The following is a 19,546-nucleotide window of genomic DNA, read 5'->3' as shown; positions in this document are numbered from 1 at the left end:
GAATACTCGTTCCAGAAAAACACAGCATCAAAAACAACATTAATAATCCCTATATACTCCCTGGAACCGATTTTGACAGTATCTGCATATTTTGTTAAAGATTTAATAGCTTTTGAACGTTAATTAGTAGGCCTAAGTAAGTTGGAGTTCCTTACTTTTTCCCTGTGGAAGCGAACAGCTGTTGTTCCGTTCCAAATCAGCTGTCCTCTTTGCCATCTCAGCCCTTACGGGAGCTTTTCAATTCATCCTGGAACATGCATCTTTTCAGGGAATTTGTACAATAAATCCATAACAAATACCAAATATTGATTGTCTTATGTGCCCATATTATATCCATATATTGACCGGGTATTCCCAAGACGCTTACGCTCTGCAGCAAGCCAGTCACAGTTGATTGGCCCGGCGCTGTACAGCGAACGTAAACAAACAGCTAAGCTAAGGTTAGCATTTCGCTACGCATTACTTTTCCTCCCGAGATCCCGCTAATGTTGTGTTATAAAGTTAAGGGAAACAAGAAATCTATTCTTCCTCCACCTCTCTCGCATCTCTGCTTGGTGTCGCTTATAGTTTGCCTCCCTCGCTCTGGTAACGTCACGTAGCATACAGCTGGTGTCTCACCGGTTGCGTTTTGAAAGGTCAGCGGCCAACTAGGTCAAAGTTCAAAGACCACCAGAAGGTGGTTCTGCCGTTCCCAAACTGACGTTTTTTGGTGCATTTTGAACCAGCTCGTTCAATGTCTATGTTGAATTAAGTGCGCTCACTGCGCTGCGCTCGGAGGTGAGGTGATGGATGCGCTGTGACACTTAGTGATGTAATCCTCCTAAATTAGCAATATACTACTATATAATTTGCTGACATTATATTGCAGTTTTAGCTTCTTGCAAAAAATGTGTTGAGCAAAAAAAGAAAAAAAAACGAAGTTCAGAACACTGATTTAAGGGTCCAATACTAATTTTCCGAACGAGTATTTGAATATTCGAATAATTCGAGCCAGCCCTACTGCACAAGTGATTGACGCATAGAGTGACCGAATGCGCCGGAGTTCAGTTCAAGGAGGAAAGTTTTGGAATTTATAAATAATATATAGCGAGTGTTTACACGTAAATTAAATGACTTGCATATGTAGGTTACAGGTACAAAATATTTGTTCGCTACAATGTGAAGGACAGCTGAAGCACCGGAGAAGACGACCCATCTACAGCTTGAATTCAAGACAGAGAGATGTTTCATGTTTGTGTTTTGCCCGGCTGCAGGGAATGGAACGTTACACCCCAGAAACTTTCCATAGACTGCGATCGCGGTACCATGACTGATATCTGGTAGACCAGTGGCTTATTGTTTTGAATATGGACATTGAGACATCAATCGAGATGCTGATGCAATAGGATCACCATGTCTGCAGTGCTCATTCCGATAAGGATGACTTTATCATCCCTTAAAGAGCTGCTGACCTAAAGAGCCCAAAGTGTCATTGAAGAAGAATGCTATTCCACGAGTGCAGCAAGTGGCTACGGATAGACTTGAGGTAAAGTTGTTTGATTATTTGTCGTGTTATATATGATTGTTCACAATTGGTGTGGGGGAGGATGCGTCACAAAACAAAGTCATAAATTCTAGAAGCCCTAACTTCATTCGAGAAAGTTAAAGATGATCATGTGAGTTGTCCAGGTGGGCTAACCTCGATTCATTGTGTATAAGGAGTTGTGGTGGGAATTTTCGGACCACGTCAATCGTTTTCTGTGTAAACCGTATCGAATAAAGTCATCCGAACGTTTAACAATTGTGGTCATAAATTTGTGTAATAACGGTACAATATTATGCAATAAACAATCTTATCTGATGATGGAAAACGATGACGCCAAACATTGCGCCGGGCAAACTCTAATACTCGATTTTCAATGAAATAGGTATCTGGAGAGCTTATTTGATGGGTTTCCATGCCAAAACAAAGACCCTGGGTTCAATTTTCGCCGGAAATACACTTTAAGCTCACTTCCATCTTTGAAGCCTATTTTGTCTTGATACTCATTAATGAGCAGGTCCTTGACATAATTTGATTTAACGTCGCCCACTGCAGAGCCATACTCACTGACTATAAGTTTGTAGTCTGCTAAAAGACTGTAGTGAACGGATCTCACGCTCAGCAAAGATGACAGATTCAACATGTCTAAAGAACAAATTCTTTGCCTCAGAGCGACACACTCTGGAGATGCATTGCATCATCTGACTTGAAATTTGTATTGTGGATATGTTTCATCCAACAGACATGGTGGTACATGATGTAATTTGTAGCGGTGTCAACAATAATCGATCGACACAACTCCGAGAGAGCAAAGAGGATCACACGATCGGTGGCATGCTTCATAGCGAAGGAACTACGACCCTATTCTGTTGTAGAAAATGCGGGTTTTCGCCACATGCTTAAAACCATTGAGCCCCGATATAAGCTACCGACAAGAGCTACCTTCACTGATTCTGCCTTTCCCGCATTGTACAAAGAAACCAAAGCAAAGGTAATGGGATCCATGTGTAAAGCCAGTCGTGTAGCAGTTGCAACTGATGCCTGGACTTTAGTCACAACAGAGTCCTATGTAACCATTACAGCACATTATATAAGCGAGGATTGGCAGATTGTATCACATGTGCTGCAGACGAGAGCAGTTTACGAGAGCCACACTGGTGCTCATATGGCCAGGCTACTCTTGGATGTTGTGGAGGAATGGCAGCTAACAGATACAAGTTTTGTGCTGGTGACGGACAACGCCGCTAATATGATGGGTGCTGCTGAAATTGGGAAGTTCCCTCATGTTAAATGCTTCGCGCATACGTTGAACCTCGCTGCACAGAGGGCGCTTAAGTTGCCGACGGTCTCCAGGCTTCTGGGCAGAGTCCGATGTATCTCAACATACTTCTACCGCAGCACAAAGGCAAAGCACCTGTTTGAAGAAAACCAGCGAGTTGTTCTGAAACTGACACGTCCACTTAAACTGATAACTGATGGCGCCACAAGGTGGAATAGTGCTCACGATATGATGGAGAGGTTTTTGCAACTGCAAGCTGCAGTGCATGCCACCCTGCTGTTGCCTGCCCTCAATGTAGAAGAAAGTGACAGTCACTCTCAGCAGAGCAGATCTGGCTAACGTTGAGGAAGCAGTGAAGACATTAAAACCAGTGAAGGATGCCACTGTTTTTATGTCAGAGGAGAGCAGTCCTACAGTCAGCCTCATTGCACCAGAATATGCCAAACTCCTCCAGAGCATGTCAGACACTATTGGAGACCAACCACTGATCAGCGATGTGAAGAATGCCATCAAAACAGATCTCCTCAAGAGGTACAACAGTGGGGCAGAGAAGAAGATCCTTCACACATCCTCTGCCCTTGATCCTGGCTTTAAGGGGTTACAATTCCTGACAGAGGAGGAGAAATTGGATGTCTACGCAGGAGTGACTTCAGAGGCTGCATTCCTTGAGGTAATTTAATTTCTACTTGTAAAACTTATGGAATAAATTTCAATTCAATTGTAATAATAACAATGTAATGTTAAATAAGCAGCTACATAGTCAGTAAACTGTTAAGACTGATAAAAATAGTTATCTGTTGTGATGCGAGCTGCAGCATTGGCTGAGAAAGTGCTGCTAACTGCGGTTTTTTGCTCTTATTTATTTTGTTCAAACACAGTATGAGGAGACCGAGGACAGAAGCAGATGAAGCGCCTGGCGGAACAGGATGTTCAGGAAACAAGGAAGGGTTGCTGTCCATGGATGATGTGTCAGACTCAGCAGGCCCCTCTGCTCCCAAAAGAAGGGCCTCATCGCTGCTTGTGAGTTTGCTGGGACCTGCTTTCAATGATATCATTGAACCTGCAGTACAAAGTAAGACCGTCGATGCCAGTGCTGAGGAGGAAATGGACTTGTACTGTAGATCCCCATCTGTGCCTCTCTCTGAGGATCCCTTGGACTGGTGGCATCGCCATAAGGGCACATTTCCTCTCCTCTCTAGGTTTGCAAAGAGATACATGTGCTTCCCAGGGACAAGCGTGTCAGCAGAGAGTGTTCTCCACTGCAGGAGATGTTATCACTGCAAAAAGAAGCACTCTCAAACCGGACCATGTCGATCAGCTTGTGTTCTTACACAAGAACCTTGAAATTCCCAAATGCTGAACAGTGAGAAGTTATGATGTAGGCTTAAGTCAAACTATAGATTTCCTCACTCTGAAACAGATTGTTGATGGTGATGTTGAACTCAGACGGAAGAAGTTTGCACTAATTTGGTAGTAGGCTAAGCCTATACACTTTATTTTTGGTTTACATTACAATGTTTTTCACATCTTGATATTTTGTTGTATGCAGTTGATGTGATTGCAAGATAGGATTCTCATCTCAGGCATATTATTGTCATTGTCTTAAAGCTGCTATGCTGCTGTTTTGTTGAGAATAGTTGCACTTGACTTCACTACTTAAAAAAAAGTTTCACAGTAATAAGTGGTTACTGTGTGTTGCAATGAATATTTTTATTGCTGGGTGCGTGTTGTTACAATAGTGTGACTGTGATTACTGATTAATGTTTGCACAGGAGTTCAGGAAGTGCCTTGTCTTAGAGCTGCTATTTTACTGTGTGTAAAAAAAAAACACTTACGGTCACTGCTGGAAAAAGTTGGATGTTATTGCTCTATTTAAATTCAAATGGTTCTAAAGCAGAGAAGAAAAATATTTCTCATTCAAAGCACTGAAAGCAGTGATTTTTTTCTTCAGGTTTGAAAATGCCATATCCAATACCCTGTACCATTTCATTTTATTTCATGACATTTATGTCAAAGATAGAGGAGAGTGCATACAGGAGAGTGAATACACACATAGCAGCCAATAAAATACGTTGTTATATCTGACTGCTTTTATTGCCTCATGAGTGATGAAAAATTTCCCTTATTGTGTGCAGTAGAATTTTGATGCATCGCAATCGTCAAATCAAATTGAATCGTTACCTGGTGAATCGTAAACTAATCTAATCGTGAGGGCAGTGCCAATGCACACCCCTAGTCACTTGCAAAAGGATCTGACAGTGCTGATGTTGACTCAATGAGCCTTGTGAGACGGTCCCTAAACTGTTCATCATCTATAAGCACTGTGTGGTGCTTGAAGACGCTGACTGTTTGTTGATTCTGAACAGCTTGCTTCGCACTCTATTTGGGTGCCTCTGGTCCTCACCTTGCATGAACCACACACACTTTGTCTTGTCGGGAAGAGACTCACTCACAGATGAACGCAGGCACTTTGGTGATGGTCCCTCTGACTCTGTCACAAAGAGCCTTCTGAGCTGGCATTTCAGAACTTGAACACTGAGCAATGTCACTTTCTTTGTTTGAGCACCGTCTGGCTTTTTCAAGCTTGTCTGAAGATGAGATGGAGATATAACATAACTGATGTATGTAATGATTCCCTGGCCCACCTTGCCACGAAGTGGTTGTGTAAACATGACCAAATTTGTCAAGCCTTGACAAGTTTTTGGCTTTGGATTGTAAGCTGTCCCATTTTCCTTGGTTGATTTTATCAGATGACTCACAGGGCTTGCCACATTTCAGCACACATTAATAGGACATTGTGCTTTGTTTTTATTGCTACATAAAAAAAGCTTCTGTAAAGTACCAGAGGAGCTAGTCATCAGCTCTCTAGCTAGGGTAGGCCTATTGGAGCTGAAACTAGCTTTGTTGTAAACCCGAATCATGTCAGTAGCTAGCTAGCTAGTTACTTGTCAGAACTGCTGGTTATCATATTAATGGCAGATCAAACTAATTCGATATGTTGCTATGTTATGCTTTTTTCCATGACAAGCAGCTGGATTATGTCAGTAAACATAAATTGAGAGACAGCTAAGCTAACAGTAGATAGTTACATAATTTACCTAACACTAATTATCAATGATAACTTCTGAACATAACACTATCTCTTTGCTGTCCTACATTCATAATGATAAAAGTAATCTTTGGACTAGTGAATAATGTTGAGTATACAAGAGCTTACCTCAAACAAATTGTCAATGCAGCAAGGAATTTTCCAGTGTTTTTACACACAAGCCATGGAAACCATGTAAACGTAAACATTAGAGAGAGCGTGTTTGCACATCACTTGGATGTGGGGCTGACTTATTGGGAGTGGGGTATGCTTTCTTGAATTACTGCAGAGGACAACTTTAGAGATATTTTATGCCATTGAGAAATGTTAATTATTTTCCAGTTCATAATGAAATGAAAGGACCAATTGATCAACACAGTTCAGGTAACTAATAACATCAGCAAAGTTTGTTTCTCATCAACCACAAACCTTGATATTTTTTACCTTTGAATTGACTTCTGCATAGCCTACTTGTAATTGTACTGTCAATAACCAGTGTTGAGAACGTTACTTTAAAAAAATTATTAGTTGTAGTTACTCACTATTTGTTCCAATAAGTAACTGAGTTAGTAACTGAATTACTCTATAATAAAAGTAACTAGTTACCAGGGAAAGTAACTATTTGCATTACTGTATAAAAAGAAAGTTGCTATATGTCTAAGAATTTGATTTTTCTGAGCAGTTTTCACTTGGCCTTAATGTGTTAAATGGTTGAACTGCCCATTCAAGGCCCCTTCCAACAGAATTTTAATTTTCTTGGTTGCAAAGGCTGTGGAACATCTGCCGAATACTACAGAAAATGCCAACTTTTCATTGGATTGCTCCGGACTCGCCATTTCTGCTGCTTCATCGAATCTGTTTGGTGTGTGCGTTTGTGTGTGTCGCGTGTGTCCTGGATTGTGTGTAAAAACACTGGCTCCGATTGGCTACCATGAAACATGACTCTGCCTTAGCCAATCATAATCACTTATCTAGTTGTTAACCCACCCGGTCTCCTCACTAGCAGTTTGTGTTTGGAGTAGGGGTGTGCACGGGTACACGTGTACACATGTAACCGGTAGGTAAACCATAACCGTTTAGGAAAAATCAGTAAACGAAAAATAATAAGTCACCAATTCTTTCAATGGGAATCGCGACGGTCCATACTTTCAACATAAAGTTTACTTATTTATAATTCGAAATTCGTCCCAGCCTTTATACCACAGATACTCTAGTGTCTGTAGCATATAACCGCGTTGTCTGATTACAGTTTAATTCATTTTCCACAATTTACCAGCTCTCGTTTTGAAGAATAATCACTGCGCCATTCGTTTCAATGAGAATCGCGACGGTCTATACTTTCAATATATTTACATATTTATAGGGCTGTCCCCGACTGAATTTTCTGAGTAGAATCAGATATGCCTTTTCAGTCCAGAGATTCGACTATTCGGCGGCCGTGGGGGCAGGTCTTTAGGAGGTTTAAAAAATGAGTTTTCTTTCTATTTACACTCTGTTTTGGTAGGCTATAGGCCTTTGATATATGCTTGCGTGTTGCGCTCATTACGTTCTCACCTGAACAGTTTTCTAACAATCAAACTTGTCGGAATTGTAGCCAACTTATTCCTGTCGGGTTTTAATTAGGCTCCTGCCCATAATGCGGTCCGATAATGAACACGGGGCTCATGTATAGGCTAGTGGATAATCCACTATATCAGCCCCGTGTTCACGATCTGATTGCATTTATTGAGCCCAAAAGAATACACAGCGCTGTGTCGCCACACTGACTGCGCTGCTAGAGAGAATTTAGCAATAATGTAAGGGGAGACAGCCGCTTCCCTCTGCGAGATTCTGTCTAGCAAACAAAGTTACAATGAATCAATCGCCACAGTGACATGGACAGTGTCTAAATTAAGCTTCTCTTTATTATCATCATTAGAGCTATGATGCAAATGGTGAATATTAAGCCTGCGGTGGCATCTGTATGCGCAGTTTATTTGCAATTTATTTTCAGCACCAACTGCATAAGAATAATAAAAAGTCACAATAAATGTGTCGATTCATGCATATGGTCTGACACGTCTACACTATAGGTTGGGTCTTTTACTGAGATCAAATAAAAACTCTTTGAAAATACACAAAGTAACGCTCCTAACCTTCTCTCTCTCTCTCTCCTTTCAGCACGGCACCAGTCTCTTCGTAGTCAAAGTCATTTTTATGTATTGTTTGTTTATATATAGGCCTATTTATAAATGTCGCCACACTTTTGACGTCTTCTGAGACATTGTTATAGGCTATGGCCATATTTGCTATAGTAAAACCACCACCGTCCGTGCACCAACCGTTCTGGTTTCAATTTGTATCCATTTCAGCACGTCGTGCCGCATCAGTCCTTCTAAAATATATAATTATAATTATTATCCATATAAATATTATTCCTGTGCATTTTAATGTTTTCTATTTTTAGTTTTTTCAATGCACACCACTCACTGATGAAAAAATAAATAAAGGAAGACTGCGAGGTTTCCCGACTGATGATTCGAATCATCGACTTTCAGGGGACAGCCCTACATATTTATAATTCGAAATTCATCCCAGCCTTTATACCACAGATACTATAGGGTCTATAGCATATAATCACATTTTCTGATTACAGTCTAATGTAACAGTAAGCTGACAACATCCTAATTAACACCGCAACTGCAAATTAACCACATGGAGATAACCATGGCAACCGGTCAAACAAATTTTCTTTTTGCGATCATTCTGCTCGCGCATGCGCCGTGTTGATAAACAAATAGTCCCCCTATAGCGCGATTGCGGTCCACTTTAAAAATAAATAAGATTCATTAATTAATAAAAAAAACGGTTAACCGTGTACACGAAAAAAAAAAAGGGGTCGTGTAACCGTTTACAATTTTTTGTAACTGTTCACACAGCTAGTTTGGATCCAGGGGTGCGTTCGGATTACACAGTTTATTCAATCAATTCATAGTAACGCACCACATTTAACGTACAGTAACCATAACAGCGTTGTAACGACGGAAACAGTAATTAGTTAGATTACCCCGTTACTGAAAAAATAACGACGTTACCCAACGGCGTTATTACAAACACTGTCCATAACTGAACTTAGTATGAGCAGATCTTTCATTTGAGCCCAATATTAAGGGTCTATGACGATTTCGAAAAATTTACATTTAAAGGAGACATATTATGGCATTTTCACAACAAGTAAACATAGTATTTGAGTTCTAGAAAACATGTTTTTGAAGCCGTTTGCTGGAAATAGCTTTTAGGAAAAGAAATTGTTCGATCAAACGGAAAGGGAATCCCCCAAAAAAAAATCGCCTGCCATGGATAAGCATCGGTACCAAGTGTCTCAGACGGATGACCTGACCTTCTGTGCTTGGCAGGATACAAAGGTTGTTTTGGTACTGTCAAAGTACCATGAGCCCATGGCAGAAGGGTCTGTCAGGAGAAGACAGGGAGAAGACATCCATAGAGCAGTCAGAGTGCCAGCGTGCGTCTCTGATTATCAGTAGCACATGAAGGGGGTCGATCTACTGGATCAGATGGTAAGCTATTATCAGTTCCAGCACCGGTCCAAAAAATGGTGGCGGAGGCTTTTTTTCTTTTTCCTGTCAGTCGGCTGCTACAATTCTTACATTGCTGCAAGGAGTGCTGGAGCCTACAATGGTGGCTACAATGAGTGGCAGGAGGACCTTGCACATGAACTTGTCAACCTTATGACAGCAAAGAGTGCTCCTCAGTGCGCTGCAGCACCTGTGACAGCCTCAGCCGAGCACGACTGTGAAAAGATCTTCGAGAAGAGAAAGATCTGCAGGGAATGTTCACTGTCGAAGAGTGGCACTGAGGCCCGTCCTGGTGCAACAGTGTATGGCTGCAGACAGTGCAATGTGCCACTGCGCATTGAGTGCTTTGGAAAGCATTACCGCAGCACTCGACACCAAATTATGAGTTGTGTTGAGACTGTACTGTTCTGTTAATCTGCACACTCACCACCAAGTTATGATTATATGGTTTCTCAAGACGCTTTAATCCATCAAAATAATACAAAAAAGAAAATGAACATAAATTAAAATGAAATTATTAGGTAAAGAAGAACTAACCCTAACCCTCTGTTTTGTTTTGGATTTGTTTTATATCTGTGTTTCAGTGATGATCACTTGTCACTTTGGTACCTCAAAAGTATGAAATAAAAGCAGATCGGTACTGATATTCAAAATGTTCTTGATGTTTTTGATGTTTATTGATTTTTTAAAAATATGCAGTTGAAGATTATGGCCAAGCAATTCAGTCAAGTTGACAGCCAAAGAATTAATCTCTCAAATGCCTTTTATCTCATGTTTTTATCTGCTATAGAGCCTGAGAAATTAAGGTTTTAGTAGGCGTTGACAAATTTTGAATATTGTTCTGAAAACCCTCAGGTTTTGAGAGGGGGTTTACAGAAAAGTACTTAGGCATAAAAAGGCCTTTTTTAGCAGGCGTTTTAAGCCTAAATGGGTTAACCTACTTAATATTTATTTATTTATTTCAACCGCGACCCGCCCGCAATTCCTCCAAGTAGGCTATTACTTTACGCGATCCACCCGACCCGTGGATTATCCATGGTGTCCGTGGGTATGACCGCCAACCGCGCATCTCTAGTCTAGACCTCTTTAAAATAATTTGCATAGGCCTAGTCCCGAATGTTTTTATTTTTTTATGAATGAAGAAACCCGCATGCAAGAATGAGTTCACCTCGGAGTGTAGGCTACAAACGCGATAAACTATTTACAAGTGCAAAAACGCTATATTCTTTATTTTGCTGACCACCACAAAAGCCTCGTAAGGACAGTTCCTCTGCGTCTCTCTCGTAGATCGCACCATCTTTTAACTTCTTTGTTTAATGCGACTGCACCTTCACCTACATAATCAGGCAGCTCGCGGATTTCACTTTCTCTCCAGCTAAACTGGGCCCTGTATACAAGAGGTTCTGAATTGTTCTAAAGACATTATTGTTTTTTTATTCCCATGGGTCCCCCTCTGCCTTGGGCCCCCCCACAACTGTGTACCTTATTCCCGCAGTCCGACGGCCCCGATGATATCGCTGCGTTGTCTCTGTGGAGGAAGCATACACCTGTACCCCCCCCCCCCCCCCCCCGGAACAGCGGAGCCGTCGCATTTGCATCAGACTGAAACCCATTAAAACGCCAAAGTGTGCAGGGTCCGGGAGGGTAAATTGGGGTGCTAGCTCAAGCAGGCAATTTACCTTGGGCAGTGTAAACGCGCTCTGAAAAAGGCTTGAGCAGCTCCTGCTCAAGCCCCAACCACAGCGAGTTCTACTAGCATCCAATGCGGAAGTGACAAACATTGCAGTAGCAACGGGTGGCCACTACGAAGTGGTACCAAAAGCGAGCAATTCTTCATTGATTCACTTGTTAAACAGGCCGTTTTCACAGTCTTGTTAAACCTATTTTTAGCCTGGTCCAAAAAAACATTCTAGTCAGTATGTTTAGTTCATATCTTCATGACAACACTGAGGGGGGTGAATATATATTTTTAGCAGGCTAGTTTTTATTTTATTGGAGGTTAAAATGTATGAATAATTAGGGGTGCGGCCTCATGAGTGACAGCTAGCCGCTGACTCTCACCTCGACTCGGAGGCTTGTTTTCAGGATTAGCATGCAATCTCCATCATCTTGACCTCGACTGCGTTCATTCCTATTGTTCATTCCGGTGCCAAGATGCCTGCTCTGCGGTCAACTGTACCAACCGATTTGTTTAAAAACTAATGAGCTACGAGCTAATTCGGTGTACGTCACCTAGATGGGCGTATCTCCCTCCCCCTGACATCACATCAATGCCCTTTTTTGGTTAGAGGAAATGAGGCGGAGTCAAACTATGACAAGATGGCGACGCTCATAAACCAAGAGAATTGGATTCAGTTGGAATAACTGAGGTCTGCCCGGATGCTACATCCATTTTATATATTATCTATACTTCTGCTGCAAGCGTGGTTTCTAAACAGGGGGAAGTCGGACTGGAGGTCTTCCCTAGCCAATGACACTCTGAACAGCCTCATGCAAATCTCAATGCATGACCCTCCTCTTGACGAATACAACTCACTACATGCAGTCACTAAATGGTGGAATACTGGCAGAAGGTCGCGTTCTGTGACTGAGGGTGTTGGTTGTCATCTTGAAGCTAAACAAATCTAGTCTGGAAATAATTAAATTATTTTATCAACATAATGTATTGTGTTTATATTATATTATCAGTAAGTAACAACTCAAAATGTAAAAAAGATTCTTGGGAAAATTCGGGACGATTCAAAATGTTTTTTGGGAAGTTTCCGGGACAGTGGTGAAAGAAAAAAGTTTTTACCCCTGATCTTGAGTCCCCAGGCAACTACGCATTTTTCCCCAGCAAACTTTTCTATAAACTCCAAAACATGGGTGTCCAGAACTCCTTATGTCACTGGATTTAAGATTTCCTATAGCAAAGAACGCAAGTTGTCAAAATCAATAAAAAATTGTCACAGGCCAAACACATTAGCACTGGTGCCACCCAGGGTTGTGTATTATAACCTCTGTTATATTCTCTGTACACTACTGACTGCATATCACACAGTGAAAATGCTTAAATTTGCTGATGATACAACCTTGATGGGACTGATTTCAGGGGATGATGACAGTGCCTACAGAAATGAGGTCCTTTCCCTAACTGAATGGTGTTCCCACCACAACCTAGAGCTAAATATTGCAAAAACTAAGGCGCTAGTGGTGGACTTCCGAAGGAAGAGGAAGGAGACCCCGACCCTGTCCATCAATGCGACGGTGATGGAACGGGTAGACAGCTTCAAATTTCTGGCCACAATAATCTCCTCCTCTCTGAAATGGGAAGATAACATAACTGCTATTATTAAAAAAGCCCACCAGAGGCTCTTTGTCCTCCGCCAACTAAAGAAGTTTGGGGTGGCCTGCAAGGGGATGCAGCAGTTCTACCGAGCCACCATTGAGAGTGTCCTTATGTTCTCAATCAGTCTGGTATGGCAACTCTACTGTCAAGCAGAGGATGCGACTAGACAGGATTGTCCATACGGCCTCCAAGATAGTTGGTTGCAGTCTCCCTCCCATCTAAGACAACTACGAGGCCCGTATCAACAGTAGAGGCCTGAAAACTCTTCAGGATAAATTACACCCTGCTAACTCCCTCTTCAGTCCACTCCCATCAGATAGAAGGTTGAGGGCCATCAAAACTAAAACCTCCTGATTCCTCAACAGCACATGCTGCAGAACCATTAAATCTCTTAACAACTCTACATCCCTATATCAGGAATGCAGACTCCCCCAGTGGCCCTGTATAGTTTAATATGCACAAATTTCTACTCTGTTTTTATATACTGTGAGTTTTCTTAACTATGTACTTATTTATTGGAGCTTATGCAGATTTGCACATGACTTGCTCCATGCCCATTTGCACTTCACTTGTACCTATAAGCACCTGTCACTTTAATAAAACATACAGCACTTTCCCTGGCCTGTCAACCAGGTGTAAGTGAGCTATATGTCTTATGTGTGGGGATGTCCCTTTTTCTTTTATCTGCCTATTTGTTAGGGCTAGGCGATATACCAGTAGTAAAATTTATACCGGTATATTTTTGAAAGAGATATGTAGTTGGGACAATATCGCCATACTGGTATATTATATATCATTTTGATGTTGCCTTGCGAGCGCTATTTTAGGCCGACTGCTGCTCTCTGAGCCTACAAGCCATGTTCAGCAGCTCAATCCACCCTTACATGTACGCAGTGTTCTCCCACCCACGTTACACATCACAACAAACTTTGAATAAACACATGGTGGTAGAGTACGGAACCCGTAAAGTGATATGGGGTGAAATAATGTTTTTAATGTTTCTCGTGCTCACGAGAAAGTATCTTGTGAGCACGAGAAAGTATCACACACGTATCACTGGCAGTGTACGGGTGTGTGTGACGTCAGCGAGTCAGTGTACGAGCGAGGAGAGCGAGCGGTAGCGTGCGTGTCAGTTTAGTGAGGTAGTGAACAAGTCCGGTTGTGTGTAAGAATAAAGTACCCAGCCTGTCAAGAATCGGTGGCCGCTTCATTCCAACCATATTCCGACCTATAAGCAGACCCACTGCCAGTCAAACTGAAGGGTGTTACCCCCGATAGCATCGGCCCTGGAGGGAACGTCTCCCCTGTGCGGGTTCCGTATGTTTCAAACAGGCAACACTATTGCTTTTTATTACACCGCTCTTCTCAATGCCGTGGAACGCTCCGTTCACTTGCATGGGCCCTTCACAACTTCCGGCGGTGAATTTATATTTGATAATTCACCGTTGCTTAGTATAATTGACCGCTGTCAAGGAAAACAAAGGATTTTTTGCCTCTAATGACGTCTTTGGTAGCACTCCGCAAGTAGTCCTGTAACTTGTCAGCCCCGCCGTCTTTGGTTTCCAAGCAACGTCACAACTTTGGTGGACTATTTCTCTGCTGATCAACACTACGAATGCTGGTTACAAATTAATTGTAAAAAGACACACCATGAAGTTATTTTTCGTTTAGGCAAGTAGCCGTGTAATATGCGGGATAATGTATAGAACGTCGCCGGTCATTATCGAAAATAAGCCCCTTCAGGGCGAAGCAAGACAGCTCCGCTGCACGTCGGTGTTGCCCTGTAAGGGCTTATTTTCCCGATAATGACCGGCGTTCTATACATTATCCGTTACATATCTGTTGTTAAAAGTTAAAACTACACACTTTACCCGTTTTACTCAAAATATCGCTTTAATATCGTATATCGCCATTCAAAAAAAAAAAAATCTAGATATGAGTTTTGGTCCATATCGCCCAGCCCTACTATTTGTTGTATCCAAGTGGGATCCTTGGAAGAATACTGCATGGATGAAATGATGTTCTATGTTTTATGTGTCTTTTGTGTGGGTCTTTGTTATGTACTGTCATGAGCACAATGAAACAAATCCCTAGCAACTTGTACAGAGTTGTTTGGCAATAAAGTATGGTCACGGAACTTCTATAGATGACCCAACTACATAGCCAACCATTGTGAAGCAGGCAGAAGCGATTCGAAATTAGCCAAATACTCAAGACGGGACCAATATTCAAAATTTCGGTGTTAACCGCTCTATTTCATCCTAGACAAACCAGATGGGGGCTCAATGTTCAAAATACCGAAATTGTCCTTTAAAATCATATTACATTGTGAGGTGAGAGTATCATAAATATGCGGTCATGCTTGCAGACTCCCTGAGCTCTATAAAATCTATGTGTCTGCCTCCGGAGGAAATTATAAACCCATAAACGACAGCGTTGGGTTCTCCGACGTCTCTGGTACTTCTACAACAAGAAAAGACACACGATGGTGGTAATCTTGGCCATGGTTGAGAATCAATTGGCGGAAAGAAACGTTCACAAGAGAGCCCCTCCTCCTCCAAAATGCTTCAAAACACTCGCGATTGTTTTGAAGTTTACACCAACACAGGCGAATATTTGCTTCGCTTTTGGTGTGAATGCACAGTAAAATCCCTATTAAGTATACAACTCAAAAAAATATATAACATAGGTCTAGTCATTTATTTATATCTAAATGTAGAAATGTTACATATTACACATTTAAATATGTGTAGATCAGTGGAAACAATCACAGATTTTTTCTGTGATTTATGACTAATATAATATAGTGGACCAATAGTAGGGATAAATTCCTTTTAGACGACTAACGAAATTCTCAGTTGGCAAAAGCACTAGAATTTGGCTTTACTACATCTGATAAAGAGAAAAAAAGTGGTGTTTACCTTGCTCATCTCTGAGGTCGACGCCCTTGGCTTTGAGAACCTGGAAAGTGATGTCCACATTGTGGACCTTCTGCAGGCGGCTGATGGCAGGCAACCGAAGCCTGCGGGACAGACTCCAGTCCTGGAGGAAGAGCTCCATCACACGCCTGGAGGTCAAAGCATTAGTTAAGTCTGTTAATTATCCAGCTCATTAAAGCAGACACAGATATGCACGTTCCAGGTGGACTCCTTGTTGGAAAATGCACCAGTCGTACCAGTAGTGGAGATTTAGTAATATGGATGAATTTCTGCCATTATACACACCCACCTGCTGGAACAAACACTTCCTTTACAAATAAAGGGTACATATTATGAAAACAACACTTTCCCTGGGATTTGGGGTGTTGTTTTGGGTCTCTGGTCCTCCCACACATACAAACTTTGAAAAAAGTCTGTACATGATTTTTTGACTGAGATATGCATTTCTGAAAGTACCCCGCCTACAGTTACCAAACGAGCGAGTCAGTTTCGGCGCCCCCTCCTACGTAGGAAGGGGGCACAGTTGAATATTACCTCCCAATTCCCCACTCCCTTCCAATCAGAGCATAGCTAAGATTTTGTGGACCAGCAGACGAGCAGCTCCGGCGAGGGGGAACTCGGCGGCAGCTCAGCTCCGGGAGTGCAATCCCTTTCTCTGCCGGCGGCACCGCCGGAGCTGCCGGACTGCCGCCGAAGTCCGGAGGAGACATGGAGAAGAAAGGGATTGTACTCCCGGAGCTGAGCTGCCGGACTGCCGCCGAGCTACACCTGCCAGACTTTTCAGCTCCCAGAGGACACCCGCTGGAGCAGCCGGAAAGCTTCTGCGGCAGTTCAGCTCCCGGAGTACACCCCGGGTCTGGCGGCCGGACGGTAGTACAGCTGCTCTGGCGCGGGGAGCTCGCGGCAGTTCGGCAGCTCAGCTGCCGGAGTACAATCCCTTTCACCTCAAGGCCAAAGTTCCTTTCCCCCAATTCTTCTCAACCATGGTTGAGATATCCATGGTTGAAAGTGCCAGAGACGTCAGACGCAGTCTTTATGATTCATAAAATCATCCGAGGCGCACATAGCTTTTGGCCGTGATACTAGATATAATATTATATAAAGACCCATACATGATATTATTATTATAATATTATATAGATATAGAGCTCCAGGATTTCGCAAATGGCAACAATCCCATCTCCTCCATGCTGTGGTTCAGTCTGACAGCTCATTGATCAATGGGCAGCATCTCACTTGCATTAAAGCTACAGGCACCAGAAACAGCGCATTCTGAAGGGACTGAAACAGAGGGGAATAGTGGTAGGCAAGTTTTTTTTTCTAAAAGCTATTTCCAGCAAACAGCTTCAAAAACATGTTTCCTGGAACTCAAATACTATGTTTACATTGAAACTCCATAATAAGTCTCCTTTAACTACTTTATCAGTGTAAGGCAAGACGTAACCATTGCGTTAAAGAGCTAGAACTGAATTGGTGATGATTTGGTGCCATTGGCAGTCTAATGATTTACTTATAAAATGTATGCTTTTCTCTTTTTCCGAGGAATCACATTTATAGAAAAAAAAAAAAAACATTCCTATGGAAGATTAATCTGAGCATCTACAAAGCAGACAAGAACCCAGTCATACTTCTGAAAAGAAGAGGAGGGCAGAGTATACTCACACTAGACGAATCCCGCATTTCAGGTCCACTGCCAGATTCTTGACGGCAAAGTTAAACTCATCAAGGGGCGTCTGCGCGTGGGAAACAGGTAGGCCCATGTAACCCATGTGTCGAGGGAGGTTGCCCTCACCACTCAAGAAGTCCCTGGAGAAGCTCAACATCAAGTCCTTACTAGTCTGTAAGGGAGGAAACAGTTTGTTAGAAACGCATTACATGGAACATAAACTATTGACATTCTTGCAATTCCAATGGTTCAGGGTGGTCATCAGATTAGCCACCCATTATATGATATATTACGATTCGAAAATATTCAAGTATCATAGCGAAATACAGTTTGTTGTGTTTTATTTGGCATTTTGTAAATTCATTAAAACGGAAACCGGACCGGAAACGGAAACAGAGGCTGGTTGTAGTCTTTTCGCTCGGTTCTCCGTATCGACAGTAGGGCTAGAACCGAGCGAAAAGACTACAACCACCCCCCCGTTTCTTCTGGTTGCGGTTGGGTCGCTTGTTTTGTTTTATTTGTTTTGACCAAAACGATGAAGGTCATTGTTGAGCTGACGGTTAATTTCAAGTACTTCAAGTCACTCCCTTCCTCGCCTTGAGTACAGTGTTTTTAACCAATTGGGTCCAGAGGCGCTAAAAGAAGTAGTTACGAAAATCTTTATATAGGTTTAAAAGCCATGTATGCTCATTGACGTGCCGGTTTTACCTTGAACTCTGCGTCCATGCAGAACAAACATGGGTTGTGCTCGATCAGACGGGACTCTTTGGCCTTGTCCAGGAAACACACAAGCAGGAGGAGCTTCTTCAGAGTGAAGCGTGACAGCACCTCCTCATGGCCTGATCCAGGAGGCACAGGATTGAAATTGTGATCAAACATCCCCTTCGCAGGGGCAAGCATCACATTCTGCCAGAGACAGAACAGTGCAGAATGGCAAGAGTACTGCCCCGCCATCTAGACAGCACAGCCGACTAAAGCATTTGCAACTCACCGTCTTTGTACAAGTGAGGCACTTTAGCATGTCTGAATTCGGTGGCAATGTCAGGATTCCAAAGCAACCGCGTGAGGATGAACATTGCCAGACCCAAGACGTCGCTGTTGCTCTCCAGCGGGATCAGCTCTCCGAAGATTGTCTGTTTTAATATATATATATATATATATTAAAATTGTGTTTAACACGCAGTCAAAAAGGTTTTGAAGATAAGAACTTTATTTCATCCCATACATAGGAAATTAACATGTTACAACAGCCCATGGAATCCAAAACCTTTGAACCCTACTGTCAACACAAATTCAGTTAAAAGTATGAAATAAAAAAATAAATCATATCTCAAGGAAACAAACCTCCAGTCCGATGCGTAACCAGAGGGGATTGTATGAAAGCAGCCAGTTAAGGACTTTTTGCCGTTCACCTAGAAATGGAGACAAACAAGGCATGTTTTTTGTCCTTCCTATCCATTGGATGCATAAACAGCACATATTCTCCTCTTCATTTGGTGCTACAAAAATTGGTCATTTGTGATTGCTACTGAATTAAATTAGTAATTGTATGTACAGTGTCTATAAGTGTATTGACACAAAGGATTTTGCTACGAAAGCGTGGGAAAATCCATGATGAAATAGAAATATAGACATTTCACGCATCAAAAAGGTCAGATTCATGCATTTTCGAAGACACCGGTTTAAGAAGCATTTAAGCAGCAGGGCCCTGCTCTACCTGCCATATTTCCTACCTATATCTTTCCAAAGATGGCGGTCTTTGCGGACCAGCAGTCTCTTCGCTTCCACCTCCAACTCCAGCCTCTGAATGGCCTTGACCATGACCTCCGAGGTGAATAGCTGGCAGGCGTTGCGCCGCAGGCGGTTTAACCTGCGGCTGGCGGTGTATGTGCTGAAGGACAGCTCTTCTTTGGTGGGCGCTTTTGGGACACTGTACTTGTCGTCACTCCCCATGGCAATGGATATAGCGTTCACTGGAATATAGATGGACAGATATGTACTTAAAGGTCCCATGGCATAAAAATCTCCCTTTATGAGGTTTTCGAACATTAATATGAGTTCCCCTAGTTGCTCATCGTTCCCCAGTGGCTAAACCTTGCGTTCGGTGTAAAAAGAGCACTAGGTATCCTGCTCCCCTTTGAAATAATGG

The 19,546-nt window shown here is 42.3% G+C and overlaps 1 protein-coding gene across 5 annotated transcripts in view; it reads right to left on the bottom strand.

The window, feature by feature from the left end:
- Positions 1–19,546, bottom strand: part of aspm (assembly factor for spindle microtubules) — a 65,638-nt gene that overhangs the window by 23,962 nt on the left and 22,130 nt on the right. For all 5 annotated transcript variants that reach the window (XM_079739788.1, XM_079739791.1, XM_079739792.1 and 2 more), the window contains 6 exons: positions 19,131–19,370; positions 18,742–18,809; positions 18,389–18,530; positions 18,106–18,236; positions 17,394–17,569; positions 15,714–15,859 (listed from right to left, as the gene is read on the bottom strand). In XM_079739788.1, coding sequence (XP_079595914.1) covers positions 15,714–15,859; positions 17,394–17,569; positions 18,106–18,236; positions 18,389–18,530; positions 18,742–18,809; positions 19,131–19,370 — 903 coding nt within the window. The remainder of the gene's footprint in view (positions 1–15,713; positions 15,860–17,393; positions 17,570–18,105; positions 18,237–18,388; positions 18,531–18,741; positions 18,810–19,130; positions 19,371–19,546) is intronic.

The sequence above is a fragment of the Pollachius pollachius genome, assembly GCF_949987615.1.
Source record: "Pollachius pollachius genome assembly, chromosome: 7".
Lineage (NCBI taxonomy): Eukaryota > Metazoa > Chordata > Actinopteri > Gadiformes > Gadidae > Pollachius > Pollachius pollachius.
This window is presented reverse-complemented; position numbering and strand designations above follow the sequence as displayed.